At 47.6% G+C, this 27,691-nt stretch overlaps 1 protein-coding gene across 1 annotated transcript in view; it reads right to left on the bottom strand.

The window, feature by feature from the left end:
- Window positions 1-145: 145 nt before the first annotated feature.
- The window catches only part of LOC134742311 (intermembrane lipid transfer protein Vps13D), an 87,117-nt gene continuing 59,571 nt past the window's right edge, over window positions 146-27,691 (bottom strand). Inside the window, exons 48-73 of the mRNA XM_063675362.1 lie at window positions 26,791-26,889; window positions 26,128-26,303; window positions 25,398-25,560; window positions 24,903-25,036; window positions 23,873-24,092; window positions 23,527-23,665; window positions 21,955-22,162; window positions 21,377-21,572; window positions 20,078-20,260; window positions 19,101-19,310; window positions 17,136-17,342; window positions 16,784-16,971; window positions 14,893-15,043; window positions 14,304-14,584; window positions 13,809-13,923; window positions 13,197-13,374; window positions 12,774-12,943; window positions 12,049-12,276; window positions 11,047-11,246; window positions 10,556-10,715; window positions 10,088-10,270; window positions 9,005-9,179; window positions 4,371-4,502; window positions 3,785-3,969; window positions 3,296-3,546; window positions 146-2,918 (exon numbers count right to left, since the gene is read on the bottom strand). Coding sequence (XP_063531432.1) covers window positions 2,672-2,918; window positions 3,296-3,546; window positions 3,785-3,969; window positions 4,371-4,502; window positions 9,005-9,179; window positions 10,088-10,270; window positions 10,556-10,715; window positions 11,047-11,246; window positions 12,049-12,276; window positions 12,774-12,943; window positions 13,197-13,374; window positions 13,809-13,923; window positions 14,304-14,584; window positions 14,893-15,043; window positions 16,784-16,971; window positions 17,136-17,342; window positions 19,101-19,310; window positions 20,078-20,260; window positions 21,377-21,572; window positions 21,955-22,162; window positions 23,527-23,665; window positions 23,873-24,092; window positions 24,903-25,036; window positions 25,398-25,560; window positions 26,128-26,303; window positions 26,791-26,889 — 4,779 coding nt within the window. The 3' untranslated portion in view covers window positions 146-2,671. The remainder of the gene's footprint in view (window positions 2,919-3,295; window positions 3,547-3,784; window positions 3,970-4,370; window positions 4,503-9,004; window positions 9,180-10,087; window positions 10,271-10,555; window positions 10,716-11,046; window positions 11,247-12,048; window positions 12,277-12,773; window positions 12,944-13,196; window positions 13,375-13,808; window positions 13,924-14,303; window positions 14,585-14,892; window positions 15,044-16,783; window positions 16,972-17,135; window positions 17,343-19,100; window positions 19,311-20,077; window positions 20,261-21,376; window positions 21,573-21,954; window positions 22,163-23,526; window positions 23,666-23,872; window positions 24,093-24,902; window positions 25,037-25,397; window positions 25,561-26,127; window positions 26,304-26,790; window positions 26,890-27,691) is intronic.

Genomic DNA, 27,691 nt, shown 5'->3' with positions numbered 1-27,691 from the left:
ACAAAATTTTGCGTGACAGCTATTCTATATAAAAAAAACCGGCCAAGTGCGAGTCGGACTCGCGCACCAAGGGTTCCGTACTTTTTAGTATTTACTGTTAGAAGTATTAGAACAAATTAAATTATTTACAGAAAATACTTTAATTTGTTTTTATTTTAAGTAGAAACACTACTATATAAATTATAAACTGAAATAAATGACCAATACTAAGAAAAAATGACCAAGGCCTCCAGTGCCCCAGGCAGGAATCGAACCAGCGTCCTCTGCTATCGCGGCAGGTGCCTGTGCCATTCGGCCACTGGGCCATAGCGGCATAGGTCGAAACTTTCCAAGTATGTGCACTTGTTACTGAAGGCTAAGGCGCCCCCTGGCCATCACTAAGGTAGAACAGTATGGTTCGACCTTCTATCTAGCGTTTTCTTTTTAGTATTTGTTGCGGCAACAGAAGTACATCATCTGTGAAAATTTCAACTGTCTAGATATCACGGTTCATGAGATACAGCCTTGTGACAGACAGACGGACAGCGGAGTCTTAGTAACAGGGTCCCGTTTTTACCCTTTGGGTACGGAACCCTAAAAACGAGCAGTCATAAGGACCATCTCCGACGCGAGAGGTAAAAGACATGTGCATTTGAAAAATTCAGTTATCATACGAACTATAGCGCTGTTCAGCGCCATCTATTTTAGTTGTTAAATGTTTGACTAAATTATGCACTGATATAAAGTCCATCCGATAATCTACACTGGCTTAGCGGCAACAAAGTGTAACAGTGCCACTATAACGCTATATTTTCATAGGAATTTAACACTTGTACACTGGCGCTTGCAGAGTTAGCTTAGATTATTTGTCTTGGTAGTCTATTGTTTATTATTTGTGCCGTTTTCAACCAAGAGGGTACTTATTGTCGCTTGTCAGTAAGGCGCTATTTCCATATAGCTTTACTTAGAAATCAACCTTATCGACAACCGACAATGTGGTACCTTTTGGTTGAAAACGTCACATTTAAACATACCCGTCTATGTCGCTTACAAAATTGATTGATATTTTAATACATTCGATAAACTATTTTGTTATTTCCCTCATCTTTAAAGGAAAATTGCACGAATGCGCATTGTAATGTATGAATCGTCGTAACAGGCTCCATACCGCACCGCACGCATATGTCACAGAAGCGGTGTGACTTTTTTTATGAGAATTCATATATTACAACAGGCATTTGCGCTTACGCATAGACATCTGCTATAGCTCGGTCTTAAACTGAACGTCGATTTATTTCATGCGAGTACATTCCTTAAGTGAGGTTTAGACTAGCAAGAACTTGCATGTAATTTTCATTACATTGCGGTATCTGATAAACATTTTGTATGCAGTTTACCTTAGTTATCAATTTATCAGTAATGTAACGTAAATTGTATGCAAGTTCTTGCTAGTCTAAACCTCGCTTTACATCCAAACTAGCTTTTGCCCGCGACTTCGTCTGCGTGGACTTAGTAACCCCAGCTAGAGTAAGAATAGCGCCTGGAGAAAGTTTTATAGCAATTATTCAATTTGAGCATATTATGCACACAAATTAGCAGACACTTCATTAATTATCTCAATTCCACCCCGCTTTTTACTTTCTTAAGGGATGATTTTCGGGATAAAAACTATCCTATGTCCTTCTCAGGGACTCAACCTATATTTATGCCAAATTTAATCTAAATCGATTCAGCGGTTTAAGCGTGAAGAGGGAACACACAGACAGACAGACAGACTTTCGCATTTATAATATTAGTATGGATACATATCTTGAAAATGTTTATTGTATTACATGAAACATGACTATACGAGTACACTGGGTTCTACGGTTCAAACAAAGCCCACTGCAGCACACGTCTAAGGCGCTATCGGAGAACGTTCCCACAGCGGCATTCGTTCAGAGCATTGGGTTCGCATTCGTGAGTTGCGTGTACCACAGGGTTTTAGTCTTTATTGCTATATATAATTAAGATTGAGTTTAGCCTAGGTTATAATTATAATCTAATAGGTTTGTGATGTGTCGGTGTAGCTGTGAGTTGTGATGGCAGTAGTATCAATACTGACGTTCTGTTTCAATATATATATTACAGTTCAACAAGGCGATTATATGTGTAATAGCAAAATTTGACAGTTATTGATAATTATATATTCGGTTTGTGTTTATAGTCAGTCAGGCGGGAGCGTATGGTCGGCCTCCGCGAGCAACTGGCGCGTTGGGTCAGGTCGCTAACGCCGCCGAGTCGCATCGTATAGTGTACTGCAAAAGTGCATCCCCTTTTGATAAATGAATTCCGTTCAGAAAGTGGTCGCAACGGCAAGGGCGCGTGTGGACTTCAATATTTTAGATAATAATTAATTGTTAGCCCCTCATTTAATGATAAGGGGATATTATTATCATTAGTGTCGTAATGTTGGTAGTTTCTTTAGTTTGTGGTACGATAATTGGGCCATTTTCAACCAAAAGGGTACTTATTGTCGTTTGTCAGTAAGGCGCTATTTTCATATAGCTTTAATTAGAAATTAACCTAATCGACAATGTGTTACCTTTTGGTTGAAAACATCACAAATATAGGGTCAGTCATATTTCGATCATGCCGAGTTAATATTTGATAAAAAATATAATGTCGCTTTACTGTTATTCCGTTAGATTAGTCAGGGTTGGTCGGGCGGCAGGGTGTGCTTCGCCTCCGTGTGCAGTCTCCGCGCGTAGGCGGCGTGCCGCGCCAGCCACGCGCCCAGCGCCGCCGAGTCGCACTGCACGCGCGGCCGCCGCAGCGCCTCGCCCACACTCCCGCCCCCACCCCCACCCCCACCGCCGCCCCCGCCCCCGCCCCCGCGCACGCCCAGCTCCACGAAGTGTGCGCCGCCAATGGTTACCGCCGCGCACGATACAAGATTGCTGCGGGACAGAAACGGGTTTGTATATCGATTTCGATAAGCGCAAGCTCAATTAATACAGGGCCTCGGCCTCCGGTTGACGCCGTGAATTGTAACCTGTAATACCTTATTACCAAGAAATTATGTCCATGTCTATGTCTATGCTACATACTACGTTACGTTGTAAAAACAGTAGGCTTAGCGAGAGAGCACCGCGACTGTATCTCGCGAGCGCTAAAAACAATTAGAAAAAGACTATTCGTCTATCTCGCCCGCGAGATACAACGCTCGAGCCGAGCCTGCGTACCGTAAGCATTTTACATAAAACTGAGTGCAATTGTACGTAAATGTTGGAACGTAGACTTTTCAAATAATTTGCTAACACGATTCTAAACCTACCTGAGGTGCGTCTCCATGACGATCTGCGGCTGCGCGTGTTTGCACGTGAATATGCGTAGATGCGTGGTCGACAGTAACGCGCGTATGTCGTGCGGCGTGTCGCGGACGACACGGTAAGCGAGGAAACCCTCGGCCGGGTCTGTCGTGAGTCGGTGTAGGAGCGCCGCGCCGGCCGCTTGAGACGCGTCGTAGCGAGGGAGCAGGCCGCCCGGCCCGGCCGCGCAGCGCGGCTCGCGAGCCCGGCCCGGCACCTAAACATTCAATATATTTATTTAACCTTTCAAAAGCGTGTTTTAATACGAAGACGCGTCAAGATTGTTTCCCCTATTTCGAAGGCTAAAAAACGAAGTATAATTGAAAATCATTTACAATTTGGTGCCGTGACCAGGATATTCCTTTTCAAACATCCTTGGTAAGTTTAGAGATATCACTTGGAGATGATAAAACGCTAAACAAATTGAATGATAAAGATTATGTGACGACACTAACCCACTTGTCGGCGCGGCGCGCGGAGTCCCTGAGCGCGGAGGCGGTCTCGGCGGCGAGGTCCAGCACCCCGATGACCGGCTTGGTGACCGTGCCCACGAGCCCCTTGCCCACGCCGGCCAGTAGTCCCGGCAGGCCCTCAGCTGCGGCGCCTTCGTAGCTGTGCTTCACTAGAGATGTCATGCCACCTGTGTAATAATACAGATTATAATATACAAAGAGGTTATAAAAATACAAAGATATAATTGAATTTCGCCGCCTTGATATCTACTGCAATACATTTTTAAAAATTTAACACAAAGCAAGGAAAAGATACTTTTAATGGCCCTTTTAAGGAATACTTAAAACAAAACAGTGGAAAACCACTTGCGGGTAAATTTTTTACAAATATACCTAAATCTGTTTTATATGATTCACTAAACACAAATAATTGACCGTTAGGCCGCAAGCGTTAGGTGGTGCACAACAAATAGTACGTCAAAACGTGTTATACAATATGTCTCAACCTGAAGTTCTCAAGTAAAGGGTCTGTATCTATGTAGTCTATTTCACATACCTTGGGTAACGTGATGCCTATCCAGTTACTTACCGAGTATCCCGAGTCCGAGTCCACGCAGGCCCGCAGAGAGATGAGCACCCGCCGCAGAACTTCGGATGCGGCGGCGCGTCTCTTCGTGTGCTTCATCGCCTACTACTCGCTCTAGACCATCGCCCAAGGATTCTGTCACAAAAATACATCATTAATTTCGAATTATGAGTTTACTATAGCTTTGGCGTGTAAATGTAGGAATGGTGCAAAAGTGCTAACCACCAATTGTTTTTGTTAATATGTAGCTACTGGTGAGAACCTGTAATTGGCTTTTTGTATCATATTTATAAAACCTAAAGACATGTTAACAGCTGTTGGATCTCCGAATAATAATAAATAATAATAATTAAAAAAATCCATACTTAATATTATAAATGCGAAAGTCTGTCTGTCTGTGTGTTACCTCTTCACGCTTAAACCGCTGAACCCATTTAGTTGAAATTTAGCATAGAGATAGTTTATGTTCCGGGGAAGGACATAGGATAGTTTTTATCCCGAAAATAATCCCTTAAGATGGTGAAAAGCGAGGTGGAATCATAGTGGAATTGAGATAATTAATAATAATTTGTGTGCATATTATGTTCAAATTGAATAACTGCTTGACTGACTTTCTCTAGGCGCTAAAATTACTCTAGTTGCTGTTACTGATTACACGCAGACGAAGTCGCGGGCAAAAGCTAGTAAGATAATTTTATTATTATTATTTATTTAAATTATTTACACGGCATCACAGCATAGGCCAATACACCGAATAATTAAACTAGTTACAGGTATACAAATTACAAATACAAAATATATATAAAGTAAAATACAAATAGTCAAGTCAAATGCAAGTGCTGGAAAGCCTATCATCCTTCATCTCACAAAACCTCAGACACTCCTGGCACACATTCGCCCATCTCCACGCAAACAAGTCGCACTCTGGTGCTGATGTCAGGAGTGTATTGAGCAGCGATAACGCGCGGAGGAGTGGCGAGTTTCTATGCGATACTGTGCGCGCTGCCGGCACAGACAATAGTGGACGCGTTCGCGGCCTCAAGCAGACTCGAGGAATATCCGGGACGTACAACCTCAAGACTCCAACTACCAGTTCCGGGCAGTCCGAGTCACCGCGCAATATGCGACAAGCCGTAGTCAGCAAGATGTTGTTGCGCCTTACCTCTAGAGAATTATATCCAAGGCAGCCTAGTAAGAATTTTGTTGGGTACAAGAAGGGGTAGTACCCATATCTTCTTTTGTACAGAAATCTCAAAAAGGCCTTTTGGATTTTCTCTAGAAGTAAGGCGTACGAGGACTCGTACGGGTTCCAAATAATAGATGAAGCCTCAAGCTTGCTTCTCACTAAGGCGTTGAAAACCATCGCAATGGCCCCAGTGTCTCGGAAATCCTTGACATTGCGGATCACGAACCCAAGTTTTTGAAAACAACCTTTAGCGAGTGTCCGCATATGCTCATGAAAAGTAAGGCGCTCATCAAAAACCACTCCAAGATCTTTGACAGAGAAAACTCTATCAATAGTCTCGGTCCCCAGTGTGTACTGGGCAAGAAGAGGGGTAGAGGAACGACTGAATGTACATACACAACACTTCGCTGTGTTAAAAAGAAGCTTGTTTGCAATACTCCAGTTGACCACCGAAGCAATATCGTCTTGCAAAGAGGCACAGTCTACGCTACTCTTAACCTCATAAATAAGTTTCAAGTCGTCGGCATATAGCAAACATTTTGCATACTTGACGACCGATTCCAAGTCGTTAATCATTATCCCAAATAAGAAGGGACCCAGTATCGAGCCCTGACTTACGCCAGATCTGGTATGGTACGGAGCTGAAATAAAACACCCATGTCGAACACACTGTTTTCGATCACGCAGATAACTGGCGAAAAGAGCTAATAACTTTGGCGAGAAGCCTAAAGCATCCAGCTTACTCATCAACACGTCGTTGTCTACGCGATCGAAAGCCTTTTTAAAATCGAAATACACGACGTCCACCTGGTTACCCCTGTCGAGATACTCAGAGATAGTGTCTGTCAATATTAAGAGGTTGGTGTTAACAGAGCGATTTGGTCTAAAGCCATACTGGGAGTTGGACAAAAAGGGTTTTAACTGAACTGCTAATATTTTATGGACGATAGACTCAAATAACTTCGCCAATGTTGACAGTACAGCTATAGGTCTATAGTTGTCAACACTGGCAATGTCACTAGTCTTCGGGATTGGCGTAACCCTTGTTGTCTTCCACAGCTTCGGATATGTTCCAGTCGAGAGTGATAAATTATACATAAAATGAATAGGAACTTTTAGCTGGTCTATGCATCCTTTGACTATATACGCTGGAATCTTGTCAGGTCCAATAGAACTACTAGCTTTAAGTCTCTTTATACCAGCAATCACCTCCTGAATAGATATGTTTGTAATGTTAATACATTGCGCCGAACCGGTCTGGCTATAGTTTTGAAGCGAATTTACATCTAGTCGAGGGTAATCAGACAGAAAGACGCTAGAGAAAAACTTAGAGAAAGCTTCAGCTGCTTCGACACCAGTAAATCGCTGCCCTTCTAACACGACTTCATTAGCAAATCCACCCCTGGACTTAAGAGTACTAACATGCTGCCAGAACGAGCGAGGGTCACTTTTCACCTTACTCTGAACTTGATCCACGTAGCTATCATACGCCGAGGCAATCCTATGTTTAATATCTTTCCTAAGCTGGGCAAACTCGTTGTATGTATCCAAATTATTGGTAGCCTTCCAGGTCCGGTGGACACTAGCTTTCCGCGCTATGTCAGCAATCAGGTCAGCTGTGTACCATACTGGATAGCGTCTGCCAGTCTTGTTTGCGCGAACCTTACTAGGTATACAGATGTCAAAAAAACCATACATTATCCTATAAAAGACGTCTACTGCCGTATTAACATCTTTAGCCTGAAGAACTTCTTGCCAATTTTCTGCAGACACTAGTTTATACAACGATTCATAGTTTCCTTTTGTGAAATTCCAGTCTTGGCGGGAGTCTAAATTACTAGCATTAATACGCTCCGAAGTCGGTCGCAGGGTAGCTTCACTTAAAGGGACTAATATCTCCAACGGCGGGTGATATGCATCCCGATTAGGTACCAATCCACCGCCCGCGATTTCAGAGACACTAACATTACGGATACGCTCTGACACCAGCACAACGTCTAATTTTCCGCCATACGCATTCATCACTTCGTTCATCTCATACAAACCACACGTTGCTAGAAAATAAGAGTAATAACATTGAATACTTTGCGACGTATAAATGGGATTTAAGTTTAGGTCTCCAAATAAGATCACCATCCCATTTAGTTTGTCAAACATTTGTTCTACAGTTTGGAACCAGCACATGTATTTATCGTCTGTAGCACCAGGAGGAATGTAAACCACACACAAGTAACAGACGACGCCAGCAAAAGTCAAAGAAATCCACAGGTCCTCCCCAGTGGGGGTCTCGAGGTCTCGACGCCTCTTCATAATGAGTCCAGGGCGCGCGGCAAACATTACGCCACCTCCACGCGAACCAGTAGCACGGTCTCGACGCATTACGCTCCACCCACCGCAGGAAAGTTCAGCATCATCAACAGAATCGGTTAGAAAGGATTCAGTCACAGCGACGACGTCACAATCTAACGAGAGCAAGTTTAATCTAAAATGCTTAAGCTTCGTTTTTAGGCCCCTGACATTCTGGTAAGTGACATTCAGCATTGATTTTAAATTTGCCCTGGGTTTGGTATTAGGAGCGAGAAGGGTGGTTTGGTCTCCGAAATAACCACATCTTAACTCTAGCATTATCAGGCCAGACCTCCGCAGAAAGACACTTATCATAAATAGCCGGCGAGACCCCGATTTTGAAAGATTTATACTGTCCCTTTGGTTTAAGTTCTTCTACCGTGCAAGTGCTGTCAGGAGCTAAAGTTTGCAAATAGGCTTGAACTTCACCTGCACCCGAAATCATATTCCAAAGGTGAATATATTTTCGATTTTCAACAGCTTTGAGTGATGTTACATTTGGACCGGCAGTACCACGAAGAGAAGTATAGTGCCTTTTTCCGTATCGGACTTCTTTCAATGCTCCACCGGCATGTCCATCATCGTCCTCAGTATGGTTGGTGTCATTTCGCACCACGCTGCGATCACGCTGCGATGTCACATCGGGGCCCGCAGTACACCGTACCGAGGCAGGACGGCGTTTCTTGCGCTGTACTTCCCATTCCGCAGACGACTCTCCATCTCCAGCGGCAGTTAGGTCGAGGGTAGCTTCGCTGTTGTATGAAAGTGTCGTGTTACCGTCAGGGACCGCCGGCTCGACCGAAACTCCGCCCACCGCCTCGCTCGACGCTTCGCTTACCGCCTGAACCTCTGAGACCGGCTCCGCGTTTGCTGAAGTCGTTGCAATCGGCGCCGCTGACTTTCCCCTACCACGTTGTCGGCTATTATATATATATATATAATAAAATACTGCAGCTACATACATAAGTAGCAATCCTGAAGTATCCACAATTTCCCAATAAGGCATTGACGTTTTGGACGATTTATCTTGGCAGTAACAGATGTTCTAACCAAAAGTCGAGTCGCGTAGAGAATGAGCAGTTTGTCTATAGAAATTAAGACTCACCAGTGACTTTCGCAGCCGAGTTAGAGATGCCGTGGGTCACATTCTTGAGTAAAGCCCCGACGTTGCCCTCGTATATAAGTCCGGACACGCCCTCCGAGACATCGGCCACGAAGCCCAATGGATTGCCCAGGAAGTCCACGGAGCCGAGGATCTTTGCTGCTTGCCATTTTAGTTCCTAGGATACAAGATGATGAGAAATTGTCGTAAAAGGTGACGGTAAATGCCGACGCGCACGCACTTGATTTTGATAAGCGGTTAAGTTACTTGAGATGTTTTAGAAAGTATAAAACACAAATACATAGATCATCTGTGGGGAATTTTAGATTAGATTATTTATAACTATAACTGTACCTTTAAAAAGCAATTCGTACACTATGTTGGCAACTTTTGGTTAGTAAACTACCATAACAGAAGAAATAAAAACAAGATCTTTAATCCAGGTCTCTCTTCCCATCAGGTCCGGACAAGGTCACTTTCTGTTCAGTTTGTAATGGAAAAAACTCGAGGGTAGATTAGACGTGAATCCTTAAAGTATTTAAGCACCTTCCTGGCGATGTGCGGTATAGACTTATATTGACCGGGATAAATACCTCATAAACAATACAAAAGGTAATCACGGTCTATATAAGTCTAGTGAAACTAACCGTGAATCATTCAAAACTCTTATTGATGTGCGGTATGTTGACAAACAGAGAGACAAACCTATTTTGAAGGTTTGAGCACTACGTTCACGAGAATATCACAGACAGACTACGCCCTGGATGTGTTTCGCGTTATTTCTGAAGAGGGCAAGACAGCCCAATTACAACCAATAATTATAATTAATAAAGTACCCATACAATAAATAATACTTATATAACCTTGTACAAAAAACTCGTTCTCTTGAATAAACTGTTTGCTGTGCCCTACAGGGTGTCATGTTGTACACAATTCTATGTTAAGTATAGGTTAAGATACAATGTGATATGCAATAAAGATTATGAGTATGAGTATTAGCGTGACCGACGAGTGACCGATGCGTGACCGTCACGTGAGTGTGAGGTGAGTGGCGCACACGTACCCGATACGTGACCTAATACTCACATCTTTAAAATGCTTGAGCATCTGTCGCGCCAGATACGGCGCTGGCTCGAACACATGCGCGCGCGCAAACGGCTCGAGCTCCACGCACGCATCCTCGAACTTGATCATCGTGAGTCCGAGCCGGCGTTTCAGGGCACCGAGCTCGCGCTCCAGCTTGCTCGCCGTTGTCATTGATAGGCGTATCTGTGGGAAGCAATATATAGTTTCAAAGGGCATAACCGTATCTTTAGAACTTAGGGCCAGTTGCACCAATTACAGTTGATGGGCTGATCAACATCACTCAGCAGTGAACTGTGACACATTGACGACCGGTCTGGCTCGGTATGATCTTGATGAGCGCGAAGTAGTACAACTGAAAATCATTACAATGTGGTGCCGTGACCAGGATATTCCTGGCCTGGCCTGGAGTGTAGCGCGGTAACTTCGTCCAGCATGCGTCGAGTTTCGTAGTCAGCTCGCTGTACATACCTGGCTCGGTATAATCTTGATGAGCGCGAAGTAGTACCGCCTGGCGTGTAGCGCGGTTACTTCATCGAGCATACGTCGAGTTTCGTAGTCGGCTTCATCAATCTCCTCGCGAGCCTCGTCGTCTGGTGGCGCCGCCCACGACCATAACTTGAGGATCAGTCTGCGAAAAATATCATATTAGATAGTTGTCTAATGAAACACGTAAAGTTAAATGTTTCTTTTTTTCAAACCTTGTTACAACCATGCCTCGTTACATGTCAGACATAATTAATCAAAGTCCGTGCTCCGTATATTTAGTCTACTTTCGAATCCATGACCGCCATAGTGTCTACATTGTACAGATTTTAAATTTTTTTAAAGTATATTTATTTATTTTAAAGAAATGCTTGGAAAATTATGATAAATTAAATGTTGCTGACCAATCCTCTGAGCCGAGCGTGTGTGGCATACAGCAGCAAGTCAGACTGTTTACAATCACATAATATGCTTACCTCTCCTCTAGTCGGATGGCGAGCGGCCGCAAAGCGACTACTAGATGCTTGAAGAAGAGCGCGTTGTACCGACGTGCTGGCGCCTGCATAAGTTCAGCCGCCGCGTGCAGGGCCGGCGTGCCAGGCGAGCCGGGCGTGCCGGGCGTGCCGGGCGTGCCGGGCAGGCAGTAGAGCAGGACGGGGCTGGGCGTGCCGAGCAGCTGTTTACAATCACATCACATAAATCACATGAGTTTATTAAACAAATTAAAAACTCAGATACTTTTACAATCTACATGATTTAAAACTGAATCTTTTATAGATCTGCGGCAAAGATAAGTGCGAAGTGTGATGCGTGATACGACAGGCGATAAAAACGCGACCATGCTACCGCCGCTGTATAGATACAGAAAGTAGCATTAAATAAGTGTGCTATTTCGACAAACATTGATTTTAGGGCAAGGTCAATAATGCGTAACAGCAACTATCGCGGCGTTAGTGACGCTCAGAAATTGCGGTTAAAATCAAGTTCGTTAAGACTGGTTTATTTTATAAATTAAGACCAACCTTCCTCGGGTGGCGTTTATTATATTTATGGGAATTTAAATGTTTGGACTATCCTAATATGCTATTGATTCTACCAGGAGAAAAATAGTACCTATGCAAATTTATTCCTACTAGTTTCAATTTTCAGTTATATTACCTCCATACAAGTGTACATAGAAAAGTAGCGTTAGTGTATGGATTCTGAAAAGGATACCCCGAAAATCGAAATAAGTAATTTCGGTATGAGCCTCTCTATCACTCTTGCATATTAAAACGGTAGAGGCAAATTTACCAGGACAGAGCGGAGTGCGTGCAGCTCGCTAACGGCCCGGCCAACGACATCGCGCGGCGGCAGCGGCGAGCGGCGGCCATATGTGGGAACGAAAGGTCCGATCGCTGTGTCTCGCTCCAACCTCCGCTGCCGCCGCCGCGCGATGTAGTCACCCGGCCGTAACGGCTGGTCCCGTCACACAGTACCTGGTTGTCCCACTGCATGTCCTGCACGGACAGCGCGAGCACGGCGGCGCGCGCGGCGGCCACACGCAACAACACGCCACTCAGTAAAGCGTGCACGAGCTCCTGTGCCGGTGTGCGCGCTATCAGCGACACTGATAGACCGGCTAGCGCCACTTGCACTTCCCATTCGCGGCGTGGCGGCTCGTCAGCTTCAGAGTCCGCTTCGACGCCCTCGATCCAACTGGATTCCTGTACGACATATATACATTTCAATGAACTGTGTACTACACTTATTCACCACAACTAGTCTTATCATTTTTCTAGGAATACCTCGCGTATACTAGGGGGCTGGCAAACTTTTGAGAAGAAGAGCCAAATGTTGTTTTGCAGTGGTCTAAGAACTCTAGAGCGGTCTTCATATTGGATGCGGATTCGCACGCACTTCCGGTGTGCAAGCGGGACATCGCTATTTACGCGTATAGCGCTGTCACGCTCATACACCGGAGCGAAGTGCGAACCAGTGTGATAGCCTCGTAAGTGCTAATTTTTGGGTGACTTGAAGATCCGCAATCGTACCTCCAGAGAGCCAAATGCGGCTCGTAAGCCACGTTTCGGACACCTGAACAATGTAATGTATTACAAAGAATATTCATTACGCGTGCTCAAGTCGTAAATTCGATCATACAATTGGCGATGCGAGTCCTAAAAAGGAGTCCGGCGGACCTACACAGGGCTGTAACACTCACCGGGTCCTGCGGGTCCCTTATGCTGACGATGCGCGTGGGGCCGGCGCACGAGAGCGACACGGACAGCCGGCCCGAGCCGGGCCGCAGGGTGTGCCACGCCACCGCCTGTTCCGGGGGCAGCGGCACCCGCCCGCGGGAGGAGTCCGGCAGACCTAACACGACTCGGCTCCCTGCAATGTAAAAGTTATTTTAGATAACACTGAAATTATTGGATAAATTAGGTCACTAAGGGCAAGGATAAGTTATGTAACACCTCTGTAGTTGCAGGCGTGCATAGGATATGCTTATCATTCGGTGGGCTTTCTTTCTTATTCTTATGCTTGATTGCCGCGGACGTGGTTAAAAAAAACAGATCATATATCGCAATTTCACACTTAAAAAGAATATTCTTCCTATTTCAGATTTCCTCCTAAACATACATACCCTGTGTGAGCGCCATAAGCCCGCCGTCGGGCTGCACGCACAGGTTGGCGTGCGCGCACGCCATGCGGCCGGCGAGCAGGCGCCACGCCTGCGTGGAGGCGCGGCGCGGGTCGGCGCGGCGCAGCACGAGCGGCGCGGCGCGGCCCGGGCGCGGCGCCGGGCCCTCTATGTCCAGCACCTACCATTTATATATTCATGTGTATAGTCTAAGTAGTAAGCTATCCGACTTTACACCCTATATATTGCGTCTAAAGGCTAATTTTTACGGCACCGAATTACGGGTATAAAAATCCTGGTCACGGCACCAAATTGTAAATAGTACCATACATTTCTTAAAAACTGATGATTTTATCTCGGCGTTCTCAACGGGTATTAAAACTTGTATCGATTAACTGCCAGATTTAACCATTAAGAAAGAAAACATTTAAGCAATTATCATTATATTAAAATATTGTTGAACCCGAAGCGAAATCCGAAGGTTTAAAGTTCCTGACATATGTGTCATTTAAACTAACATCTTTTTTATTTTCAAAATATTTTGGGACAGATTTTATTTATTTCTACATCTATTGTTATATTTAATGAAGTCTGCCAATGTAAAAAAACTTTTACCATTGCGTGTGGCGACAAGGTAGGTTCATCTGTAAGCAACGCATCTGTCGGTTGCGGTGGTGAGCTACCTTCGTGGATCAGCTGGTCGTTGGGACCGCGCCGCCAGAGTTGGCCTCTACAACAAGGTTTATAATATAAATATTAGCTATAGAAATAATGTAGTATAGAAATATTAGAAAAGTTACAATTCGATTCCATCTTATTAAATTTATTTTTCATTTGCCCTTTACTTGCAATGCACCTAACTTATAGAAATGTCATTTCATTACCCTTTGGACCACCACGATACATTTTATACATATTTTACGGAATAGAAATCAGTAATATGAATGTATAAGAGTTCAGTTTAAACTGTTACTGATGTCGGCTATTGCCATTTTTTTCTTTTTAGCAAAATTGCATATCTTAGGGGCATTTTTGTGAATTAAGTATTTTTTATACAATCATTAGGCGAGCAATAAAACTATTTATACTTTTGTACACACAAAAACTTACCTGTCACCATATCGTTTTCGTGCAAGAATCACTCGCGTAGAGTTCAACGGCACTTCCAAGACTAGAATAGAATCATCATTCGAGGATCCACTCTTATCGAAAGCTACGTATATAAAGTTCTGATACGCCAAGATGACATTGGTGCCGAGTGCGTCAAGGGGTAAGGTCGCCCGCGGGCCGCCCGGCGCTCGGAGCGCTAAGGTGGATTGTCCCTCGGGCTCCGGTAAAGCCCATTGGACGGAGCCGTGAGCGCCCACCACGCATTCTTCGCCGCATCCCACCTGATCAGAATAAAATAACATAATGAAAACTTGTTGCAGGAAGCGATTATCTGTGACCTCGCCTGTGTGAGCGCCATAAGCCCGCCTATATCTATATACTATAAGTTAGAAATGGTAGTAGATCGCAGTGTCGGTCACTTCTCCAGTTCTAAACACGCCTTAGATATGATATTCAACGCGATCGGGCCATTAAGAGGAAATTCAAAATGGCGGACTCTTTTTAAAAATTTAGCCACCATACGTAATACAACAAATAAAAAGATGTACCTTGTTAACCATACTTATTAATCCTGTGGTTCCGAGCTCACCTGGTGGAACATGATGGCAACGGGCGAGTGGTTATCGACACGTAGAGGCGGCGGCGCGCTGTCCGCGTGGGTGAGTACTACGAATAGTGTAGCGCCTTGTGCTACTACTTCTACTCGTAGGAACACGTAGCCACCTCCACCGTTGTTTTCTCTGCAAATTATATTTGTACTTCTTAAAAATGCTTTTGAAAGAATGGGAAATAATCGGACAGCAGCTGCGCGCCCAGTGCCAGGGCAGGTAGCAGCCGGCCACGGCCGACACGTGCGTCGCTATATATACCTGCAGGCTATGTGCACGGCGCGCGTGCTGTCGACGCGCAGGCCGCCCGACCAGGCGGTGCGCGGCGCGCCGCCCGGGCCCAGCACGCGCACGCACAGCAGCTGCGCGCGCTCCCAGCGCGCCCAGTGCCAGGGCAGGTAGCAGCCGGCCACGGCCGACACGTGCGTCGCTATATATACCTGCAGGCTATGTGCACGGCGCGCGTGCTGTCGACGCGCAGGCCGCCCGACCAGGCGGTGCGCGGCGCGCCGCCCGGGCCCAGCACGCGCACGCACAGCAGCTGCGCGCGCTCCCAGCGCGCCCAGTGCCAGGGCAGGTAGCAGCCGGCCACGGCCGACACGTGCGTCGCTATATATACCTGCAGGCTATGTGCACGGCGCGCGTGCTGTCGACGCGCAGGCCGCCCGACCAGGCGGTGCGCGGCGCGCCGCCCGGGCCCAGCACGCGCACGCACAGCAGCTGCGCGCGCTCCCAGCGCGCCCAGTGCCAGGGCAGATAGCAGCCGGCCACGGCCGACACGTGCGTCGCTATATATACCTGCAGGCTATGTGCACGGCGCGCGTGCTGTCGACGCGCAGGCCGCCCGACCAGGCGGTGCGCGGCGCGCCGCCCGGGCCCAGCACGCGCACGCACAGCAGCTGCGCGCGCTCCCAGCGCGCCCAGTGCCAGGGCAGGTAGCAGCCGGCCACGGCCGACACGTGCGTCGCTATATATACCTGCAGGCTATGTGCACGGCGCGCGTGCTGTCGACGCGCAGGCCGCCCGACCAGGCGGTGCGCGGCGCGCCGCCCGGGCCCAGCACGCGCACGCACAGCAGCTGCGCGCGCTCCCAGCGCGCCCAGTGCCAGGGCAGGTAGCAGCCGGCCACGGCCGACACGTGCGTCGCTATATATACCTGCAGGCTATGTGCACGGCGCGCGTGCTGTCGACGCGCAGGCCGCCCGACCAGGCGGTGCGCGGCGCGCCGCCCGGGCCCAGCACGCGCACGCACAGCAGCTGCGCGCGCTCCCAGCGCGCCCAGTGCCAGGGCAGGTAGCAGCCGGCCACGGCCGACACGTGCGTCGCTATATATACCTGCAGGCTATGTGCACGGCGCGCGTGCTGTCGACGCGCAGGCCGCCCGACCAGGCGGTGCGCGGCGCGCCGCCCGGGCCCAGCACGCGCACGCACAGCAGCTGCGCGCGCTCCCAGCGCGCCCAGTGCCAGGGCAGGTAGCAGCCGGCCACGGCCGACACGTGCGTCGCTATATATACCTGCAGGCTATGTGCACGGCGCGCGTGCTGTCGACGCGCAGGCCGCCCGACCAGGCGGTGCGCGGCGCGCCGCCCGGGCCCAGCACGCGCACGCACAGCAGCTGCGCGCGCTCCCAGCGCGCCCAGTGCCAGGGCAGGTAGCAGCCGGCCACGGCCGACACGTGCGTCGCTATATATACCTGCAGGCTATGTGCACGGCGCGCGTGCTGTCGACGCGCAGGCCGCCCGACCAGGCGGTGCGCGGCGCGCCGCCCGGGCCCAGCACGCGCACGCACAGCAGCTGCGCGCGCTCCCAGCGCGCCCAGTGCCAGGGCAGGTAGCAGCCGGCCACGGCCGACACGTGCGTCGCTATATATACCTGCAGGCTATGTGCACGGCGCGCGTGCTGTCGACGCGCAGGCCGCCCGACCAGGCGGTGCGCGGCGCGCCGCCCGGGCCCAGCACGCGCACGCACAGCAGCTGCGCGCGCTCCCAGCGCGCCCAGTGCCAGGGCAGGTAGCAGCCGGCCACGGCCGACACGTGCGTCGCACGAGCGCCAGGGTCATTCTGCAACGGAAGTGAACGATATACTTGACCATAATCCAAACAGTATAAGAGCTAGGTACATCGACCACAATTAGCGGACTGAAACTATGAAACTTACCATATAATAAAATAAATGAACCTTGTCCATTGCACTGTGTATTACCTTACTCTTTATTAATACTCACCAACGTAGTCGCGGTACACTTCTGCGCGAACTGCAGATGGTAGGGCGTGTTGTTGTGCAGCTGGTATCTCGGTGTGAGCGTGGCTATGTTGGTGTGCCTGTAGCGGCCGCGGCCGGCGCGCACGGAGACGCCGACGGCGTACACCTTGTCGCCGGCCGTGAGCTTCTTCACCGCCGTGCCGGGGCCCAGGCCGAATGGGGAACACCACTGCAGATAACAGTCAAGTCATAAAAGTCATAAGTCCTTTACCAGTATACAGGTATGCATGTACCAGGGATGGTCGAGATAGCGAGCGGTACAAGCTTGTATTCCGATAGGTGTGCACGTTTCTATGTATATATCTAAAAAAAATTGGCAGTCAAATTTGAACCAAATGGTAATTGGACGAAATTTGTACTAGTGTTCGGAACGAGGGAAGTTAGAGGATAAACCACTCAAATGCCTCGCTCAATCTGGTAGACAGAGGAAGAGAACGTTTAAAATTCAAGTAAATTCCTACAGAATGAAAGGCATAAAACACAATAGACATTACGTTATGAGAAAATTGCTTCAACGATAACTTCACTGAATTGTTTAAAGGCTCGAAAATCGCACGTTGACATGTCGAAAGTCCGCAACACAAGTTGTTCGGATCCATGACTTCAAAGAAATTTGCCGTCGTGACAAATATTATATCACCTCCTGGTTAAGCGCCAAGCCTGTACCCAGCCGAGCGGTGACCGTTGGCCCCCCGTCGGCCTCCGCGAACGCGAACAGCAGCGGCGCCACCATGCGGCTATCTCCTACTCTAGTTACCTCCTGGTTGAGCGCCACGCCGGTGCCGAGCCGAGCGGTGACCGTCGGCCCCCCGTCGGCCTCCGCGAACGCGAACAGCAGCGGCGCCACCATGCGGCTATCTCCTACTCTAGTTACCTCCTGGTTGAGCGCCACGCCGGTGCCGAGCCGAGCGGTGACCGTCGGCCCCCCGTCGGCCTCCGCGAACGCGAACAGCAGCGGCGCCACCATGCGGCTATCTCCTACTCTAGTTACCTCCTGGTTGAGCGCCACGCCGGTGCCGAGCCGAGCGGTGACCGTGGGCCCCCCGTCGGCCTCCGCGAACGCGAACAGCAGCGGCGCCACCATGCGGCTATCTCCTACTCTAGTTACCTCCTGGTTGAGCGCCACGCCGGTGCCGAGCCGAGCGGTGACCGTCGGCCCCCCGTCGGCCTCCGCGAACGCGAACAGCAGCGGCGCCACCATGCGGCTATCTCCTACTCTAGTTACCTCCTGGTTGAGCGCCACGCCGGTGCCGAGCCGAGCGGTGACCGTCGGCCCCCCGTCGGCCTCCGCGAACGCGAACAGCAGCGGCGCCACCATGCGGCTATCTCCTACTCTAGTTACCTCCTGGTTGAGCGCCACGCCGGTGCCGAGCCGAGCGGTGACCGTCGGCCCCCCGTCGGCCTCCGCGAACGCGAACAGCAGCGGCGCCACCATGCGGCTATCTCCTACTCTAGTTACCTCCTGGTTGAGCGCCACGCCGGTGCCGAGCCGAGCGGTGACCGTCGGCCCCCCGTCGGCCTCCGCGAACGCGAACAGCAGCGGCGCCACCATGCGGCTATCTCCTACTCTAGTTACCTCCTGGTTGAGCGCCACGCCGGTGCCGAGCCGAGCGGTGACCGTGGGCCCCCCGTCGGCCTCCGCGAACGCGAACAGCAGCGGCGCCACCATGCGGCTATCTCCTACTCTAGTTACCTCCTGGTTGAGCGCCACGCCGGTGCCGAGCCGAGCGGTGACCGTCGGCCCCCCGTCGGCCTCCGCGAACGCGAACAGCAGCGGCGCCACCATGCGGCTATCTCCTACTCTAGTTACCTCCTGGTTGAGCGCCACGCCGGTGCCGAGCCGAGCGGTGACCGTCGGCCCCCCGTCGGCCTCCGCGAACGCGAACAGCAGCGGCGCCACCATGCGGCTATCTCCTACTCTAGTTACCTCCTGGTTGAGCGCCACGCCGGTGCCGAGCCGAGCGGTGACCGTCGGCCCCCCGTCGGCCTCCGCGAACGCGAACAGCAGCGGCGCCACCATGCGCGCGACCTCGTGCTCGTCGCCCTGCCCCGCCGCCGGCGTCGTCGCGCCCTCCGCGCGGAACACCAGGGGAAGCCCAGTCCGGTTTACGAGCCAGTACGCTGCGCTGATCGAAATCTATACATGAAAAGCGCTATATTAAATTAAACATATTAATAACGGGTCACTCACGTATTTTAAGTCAAAGTAAAGTTTGTGATTCAGCGAAAAGTACGGGAGGCTATCGAAATTAGTCGTCATCCGAATTTTAACCGTGATTGTGGTTCGTCAGTGCCTCCGAGCTGGAAAACTGTTTTGGGTACTACGTCGGTGGACAGTGTGGACGAACCATTAGCGAATGACGTAGTGAGTGTTGTGGGCAACCCATCATTTGACAATAATGCCGTAAACGAGGGTAGTTTCTCGCCCCCCCTGCCGCCACCGGCGCCCGCGCCGAGTCATCGGGCGCGGAGGGCTGCGGCCCGCAGTCTGCGCCGGTCCGTCACCGTCGACGCAAGCTCCTGATGACGCTCCTCGGTACGGAGTGAAACATGTCGAGCGTTTTCGACTTAAACTACGTGAGTGACCCGTTATTAATATGTTTAATATGTCTGTGTCACGCGGAAGTTTTATTATGAAAAGTGCTGTCTTAAATGATATGGGCAAAATTGAGACTGTTTTTTTGTCTCTCAGCTAATATTATTAGTAATTGGCACAAAAAGCTACTAGGATCTAAATTTGTTGTGTAAAAGCCCGAAATGTTTTGAATGCGTCGGGTAATCTTCATTCAGCACAGCACAGCATCTTGGTTTTACAACTAGAGAGAAAGACGTATACCCCAGAAATTTATGAGCCTGAGGTGCACGTTACAAGAGTAGGCTCACTGAAAATGTTAAAGAACTTACCTTGATTCCATCTGTAGGTTTGACAGCGACTCTTGCATTGAGATATAACCGTCTGCCCCAGGAGTCTTTAAGCTTGAGGCGCGCCGTGAAGGAGTTTGCTCCCGCGCCGCCCACAGACAGGGTCGACGACCAACCGAAGCCTTCTATCTTCACGCTCAGCTCTACGCCCTCTTCTACGTTTACCTGAGATCACATAAAACCATTGAATCAAGTGTTTCGAAATGACGATTAAAAGTACTGTACGGTTCGGTGTTCAGTTCTTTAGTTTTGTACTGTGTTAGCAACAAAATAAGAAAACAATAGGGAATATTACGCGATAGTGTACAAAAAGAATTATCTACCATTAACCATTATGTCAAAGATTATGGGTGAACAAATCAAACAAAACTGTTCATCCGAAATAGGTGGTTTATTGAGGTTGGTAAACAAAAACATGACAGACTACTTATACAATCTAAGAAAAATCTTAACACCGCGATGTACAGAACAACGCGGAGGGAACAGCGCCATCTAGCGGGACATTGGTACACTACCTTTGCTATACAAGTTGTACAATGGGTGTATACAACAATTTTTGGGGCAATCGGCGCATTTGGTAAAAAAAGTTTGATAGCAGCTAAGGATACGTACTAATATGTCCGTCCAGAGGCAACAGGTCCCAGGGCACAGACACACTCACCTCGTGGAAGGGCCGCGTGATAGCGGGCAATAGCGCCCCACCCACATTTTGCACTTCCTGCCCTGAACACCGGAACTGCGGCTCCTGCTTACAGTCCAGCCGGTCCCAGGGTACAAGCACTCACCTCGTGGAAGGGCCGCGTGATAGCGGGTAATAGCGCCCCGTCCACATTTTGCACGTCCTGCCCTGAACACCGGAACTGCGGCTCCTGCTTACAGTCCAGCAGGTCCCAGGGTACAAGCACTCACCTCGTGGAAGGGTCGCGTGATAGCGGGCAATAGCGCCCCACCCACATTTTGCACGTCCTGCCCTGAACACCGGAACTGCGGCTCCTGCTTACAGTCCAGCAGGTCCCAGGGTACAAGCACTCACCTCGTGGAAGGGCCGCGTAATAGCGGGCAATAGCGCCCCACCCACATTTTGCACGTCCTGCCCTGAACACCGGAACTGCGGCTCCTGCTTACAGTCCAGCCGGTCCCAGGGTACAAGCACTCACCTCGTGGAAGGGCCGCGTGATAGCGGGTAATAGCGCCCCGTCCACATTTTGCACGTCCTGCCCTGAACACCGGAACTGCGGCTCCTGCTTACAGTCCAGCAGGTCCCAGGGTACAAGCACTCACCTCGTGGAAGGGTCGCGTGACGGCGGGCGGCAGCGCCCCACCAACATTCTGCACGTCCAGCCCTGAACACCTGAACTGAAGCTCAAACGGTAGAAGGTTCTCCAGTCGGAGAGCTGATACGAGGGTTAAGGCGTGTCCGGCCGCGTTCGGGTCGCGGGTCGGGGGGAAGCGCTCGCGGACTATCACGCAGCAGAATCTGTATAATAACACTTTAATAATTAATTAGTGTAATAAGATAAAATAAAATAAAACAGTACAAAATAGAAAGCAAGCTAAAGTAGTCCAGGGAGTATAAATACTAGTTTTTATTGTTATTATAATGCACTAAGGTTTGTATCTAACGCAAGGAGTCAACATTTTGCAACGTCGCACTAGTAATGAACAGCCACACCGGGGACTCGGGTCGAGTACGATTCACCCCAACGGCTAATATCGGAGCGCGTCTAACAACAAATATTCATCCCAGAACGGTCCTTTTACGCAATCGGATTACAGCCGTATGATGTATACCATACAGTCAGTTCAACTTTTTATCTTATTTCAATGGATTAAGGTTGTAAAACGTGTACATAACCGACCTGTAAACATCAAGCGGCGGCGCGCGGCACTCCATGTGCAGCAGCGCGCGCTCGTGCACGCGCCAGTCCACGTGCGCGGGCGCGGGGGGGTAGGCGCCGCGCAGGGCGGGGCGCACGGCCACGCCCCCGGGCAGGGGGGAGAGGGGGGCGGTCCACAGACCACCGGCGGATACGGTCGTCCAGCGCCCGCTGCCACCCGACCATTGACCTGGAGAATAATGGAAGCTGTGAAAGAGGGAACAGGGCGGGAGACACAAAGGGCCAGTCTGTGGCATACATGAAATGGTGGAGAGTGATTTGTAGAATATTTATAGGTCTACATTGTAATAAATTCTAGCTGTCAGCTTATTCACCTACATGTTTTATAAGACTGTTTGTTTCTAAATAAAAAAAAATAAAATAAAAATATTTACGAGTATTACTTACTTGAATGTAATGGATGTAAGGTTTTCTGCTACAGGTAACTTTCGGGCATAAAACGACGACATAATAATTACTTTATATCGTGGTAAAACGAAGTCATACTATTAATCTTATTCATTATAACAACGTTTACTAAATACAATACGTATAAACTTTATTACCCATCTCAATACAGAAAACAATACAATGAATACAGCAACTCAAGAAGAGGTAAACATTAGGGAGTCTTATCGCTAAAAAAATCTCTATCAGACACCTTTTGGGTAGCGGAATTTAATAAATTTATTAGTACTCAACAAATAAATACAACACAAGATGCTTATAAATACAGTGCGCTTTACATTTACCGTTACACCCTGTTTTTGCTATTAACACTGAAATTATAAGTTAGAACAGATGGGACTACTACTCTTGACTTTACCTATTCCAATTATAAATGAACTAAAGTTATCAAGCACATTAATAATTCAACAACATTATATGTATCAGACCATTACTCTAGGACGTAGGAAGCATTTAACTAAACTGCTCTAAAATAATCGACATTGTACCGCTTAGCGAGACAGGGTGTAACGCGAGCACTTCCCGCATGGGCGGCGGCGGCAGCGCGGGGACTCGCGTCGCGTGCGCACGTTGCAGCGCCGCGCACTGCGCGTGCACGCGCTGCGGGCCGCTCGCCCAGCACAGGACCGGGCCCACTTTAAATACATCACCCTAATGATTGGGGTGAACAATCCCATCGCGCCACGGTGTATCGGAAACTCCTGTTGCTTAGGATGCCCGGTAGATGGCGTTACACACACGAACAACTACGCTATTGCATGCGTAACACGCGGGAAAATCAACATAATGCAGACGTACTAGTGTCTAAAACACATCACGCACGAGTGGAAAAATAGAACTTGGAAACAATATTAGAGAGTAAATTACGAACGCAATTTGGGAATTATGAGTTCAGAAGGATGCCGTTTGGTCTTAGGACAGCTTCAACTGTAGTATGCGCGGGCATTATGAGTTCAGAAAGATGCCGTTTGGGTTAAATAATATTCCGACTGTTTGTTTTATTAATTCCATAGATCGTAATGTGGAATAAAAGAACACCATTTACTGGGTTATTTAACACATATTATTAGAATATCTGCAGATTACCTGGAGCGGGTTCAAGCCGTACATCCACGGGTACAGTCAGTCGGTTCAGCAGCGTGAGTGCAGAGCGCACCGTCACCAGCTTGCGCGCCGAGCCTTCTAGCGACACTTCCAGCACGAGCCGGGCTTCTGCGCCCGTTTTCTGGCAACAAAAAACAAGAGAATAGTGATTTTTACTGCGAACAATTTTTTTTTAAGTTAAATAAAAGCACACTAAATATCTCCACTTAAAAATACTCAAACATAATTCTACCACAGGAAGAATCCAGCTTTAAGACAAGCTAGAGAACTACGGTTGGCCGAATTAAAGACCTCTATTTTAAAGTCTGTCAAAACACTGTCTACTTACCGTATGAGTGAGTGTCCGGAAGAACACCCCGACTCGGTCCACGCACACAGGGTCCGGTGGGCCCCAGCCGTCCAGTCTGAACGCTAGCTGATGCAGCACGGCGGGGCCGGCGCGCGCCCCGCGCCCTCTGCGAGCACCGAACGAGAACGGTTCAGTATCGCCGCCGCGCACGGCCACCCAAGTGTCGTCGGGACCGCTCCAGCCTGTTGTCTCCGTCAGTCTGTATATCACAATATTTATCAACATCATTTCAAAAAATCTTTACATACGAGACAATTACGGGATAAAAATGTGATATTCTCAATCAAAAGGGTACTTATTGTCGGTTATTATTTACAACGACGGGACTTAATCGCGTAAAATAAGTATTAAACCCACCTCCGACGTTTCGGGGACGGCGTTGTCCCCGTGGTCTCGGAGAAGACTGGCTAAAGTTGACATCAACATCTTCTAGGCGCGCGAGTTTGCGAACTACCCGCACTTGGTCTTTTTTATTAACTTGAACGTTTTGCGCACTAGGGATGTTACCGGGTCGACACACAACACTCACAATATTCGATTTTTCAACTTTCGATATTTGATTTCGCTTACACTTACTAACGACTGGGTTCCATGTAGATGAGATCTTAAAACCTACTTTACGCGATTAAGTCCCGTCGTTGTAAATAATAATGAGTAAAAATCGTGAAAGTTTAAATCAGTGTTATTGTCAGTTGTCAATAAAGCGCTATTTCCATATAGCATTAATTTGAAATCAACCTTATCGACAAGCGACAATGCGGTACCTTTTGGTTGAAAACGTCACAAATACAGTGGTTTATTAAAAGTTCCTTCTATGTCTTTGGTATCCTCAGATCCTGACGTGATGACAGACAAGAGTGTGATTTATTTTGAACCAAAATAAAATAATTGGCTATACCGATGAGAAATCGAGAACATATAAAAAAACCCACCTCATTTTAGAAGTTGCTTATGAAGGAAAAGTATTAACTTGTTTAAAACTAAAAACACAAAAGGCAAGTAAACTCACACGTCGCAAGTAGTTAGTAGAGTAGTGAACCACAATTTGTGTCCAGTGTGGTTCCGTAGAGCGTAGGGCACGAACGGTGAACGCCGCCGATGCCCCGCCGGGCTGCTTTTTGGCGATGCATCCAGGGATACTGGCTACAAATTATATTAAAACTAAATTTTAAAATACATAATCGAAAATACATTATTATTAAAATTATTTTATCGCGGTTTTATATTCCTGATGATAGTCATGTTTAAAAAAAAAAACACTTGAAACACATACTGAAGTTCTAACTTCTGTTTGTGACTGCATTCCTATTACATGTGTTGCTGTGTACACTCAGAACCTGTTACCAGATCAACGTTACGTAACACTTTGATACTATAAATAAAAACACTATAAATAACACAAAGACATTACGAATTTATAATACTGCCGTTGGGTCTAAAGAGCACTCCAGCTCCATTGCGAGCAGCGTAGTAATAAAAGTATGGCAAGCAACGCATTGCTTACCTGCGTGTAGTAATCGGCGGTCCAGTTGGCGCGCACCAGCTGCGTCAGCTCCACCAGCGACGACGTGATGTTTGTGTTGAGCACTTCCGTTGAGCGAACAGACACCGCCAACCGGCCTAGCGCGAGTCCGCTTGTTAGCGTATACTCCCATGATGTCTCGAATCTAAGCAACATTATTAAATAATATTTGAACATCATCAAGTACGAACCCACAAACGATTATCCACATGCTTTTATTTGTGGTATTTTCTATAAAAAAGGACCTTATTGTCGATGGCGCTTACGAAATTATTAACGATGCTCCGATATAAATACAATGCCGCGAGACGCTGTGCGGCGTAAGCGCCATCGACAATAAGGTCCCTTTTTCATAGAAAATGCCCCATGCCCAATTTTTCAAAGCGCGCGAGTTTACACACACAAACATTCATTTGAATCTGACACTTAAAAAATTACGTTGACGAACTTAAACTTCAAACGTTACATTGATTAAAAATATAGTGAAATTGTCATTGCAGAGAAATTAAACGAAATTAAAATTAAAAGAAAACACGTTCAAACAATGCTTCTGTTTGCCATATATCTAACAATATAAAGATTTTAAACTTTCGCGGTTTAAACACATATTAAAACGGGTCTATCGCGAATTTATTTTGTTACCTTTATTTACCGACGTTTACCCGTTTCTAAATGTGATTTAATATTAAGATTGTGATCTGTAGGACATCACCTCCAGGGCTCGATGGCGGGCTCCCAGCCGGACAGCATGCGGTTATAGTAGTGCACGCTCAGCGCGCCGCCCAGCCGCCCGGCGCCCGCGCCCTTAGCGCCCGCAGTCCCGGAGCTCGCGCATGGAGTACACACCAGCACGGGATCCGCAAATGACTCTTCAATCTTACGCAGATCCTGAGATAAACACAGGTCGCTTTTACGTACTCTCAAAGATAGATATAACTCCGTAATAGATGAATACAGTCTAAGGAAAAAACGTCCCTCGAAAATCAAGAAAATTTGATTCTCGTTCAGAGGGCGCTACTAGTTTTGGCATACAGTCGTATAGATGGCGTTGACGGTTTCGTTTGTTATTTAACAATTTTAACGCATATCAGTGAAAGAACGTGGGTCAAAATCATAAAAATAATTAATGCAAATAAAAAAAATCATTTATCTATATTTAAATACATTCTATGGTATTTTTATAAATCTTCATTTTTAGTTTTAAAGTGTGTCGACAGATGGCAGTAAATTTACTGGGGTTACAAAATTTACTATGACAGTACCGCTCTAGTATAAGTTACTCTATGGTACTCTATACACAATCCTGGTAAGACATGAAGGAATATTAGTGTTTCATGACAAATATCAGTATTCAGGAAACAGCTATTAACTATACCTGTTCCACGTTAAGGTCAGCTAAAGAGACCTCCAGTAACGGCACGTCTGAGTCTAGACAGTCGTCGATTACACAGAGCGTCACGCACTCAGCAGTCACCTGCAGAAAGAGCAGTTTATGTAGTATAAGTTCTTAGTTATAAAAAAAAGTTTGGTCATTTCGCTTATCAAATTTTTCAGTCTATAAGACAATTTTCTAAACCGACTTATCATATCAATTATCGACCAAATGACTCTTTACGATACGGATATATAGGTACGGCCAAGAGTAGTCACACAGCGCAAATAAGTAGAAGTCATAAAGACTAAACAAACCAAAACTGCATTCACTACGTAATACATTTATCATGAATTCTTAAGATACCTTTTGGGTTAGCAACCGCTCCGGTTCCGGTACCATACATATGGTCATTTGACAATTAGCTCCATGCATGAATTTATTTTTATTTTTGGATTCATAATTTATATCGTTGGAACACCGGAAATGATAAAAATACTTTTGTAAACCTTAACATTATTTTATTAAAAATATATTTAAAATGTTGAAAATTTTTGAGCGGTTGAAACGCTCATAATTTTTGGCGCGAATTCGACAGAGCGTGATGACGTCACACGTTGGGCGGCCCAACTGACGTTTGCTACTAATGACACTAATCTGTCGAACGCGTGACGTCACTTGGCGTTTCGAGCGTTTCGCTCACTAGCTTTTCGCGGGCAAATTTTTGTACTTTTTATTTATAATTTTAAGCAATTAAATGGTAATTTAAAAACGGAAATGCATTTGTAACATGATATAACGGTAACAAACATCCGAATAAAACATATTTCGTTCAAATATAAACTTCATGCATGAGGCTAATTCTTAAACCTTATTCCAAAGACAAGGTCCATCCACTGCGGTT

This window comes from Cydia strobilella, chromosome 6, assembly GCF_947568885.1.
Source record: "Cydia strobilella chromosome 6, ilCydStro3.1, whole genome shotgun sequence".
Classification (NCBI taxonomy): domain Eukaryota; kingdom Metazoa; phylum Arthropoda; class Insecta; order Lepidoptera; family Tortricidae; genus Cydia; species Cydia strobilella.
Note: the sequence above shows the minus strand (reverse complement) of the source record. Positions and strands in the feature narration are given on the sequence as shown.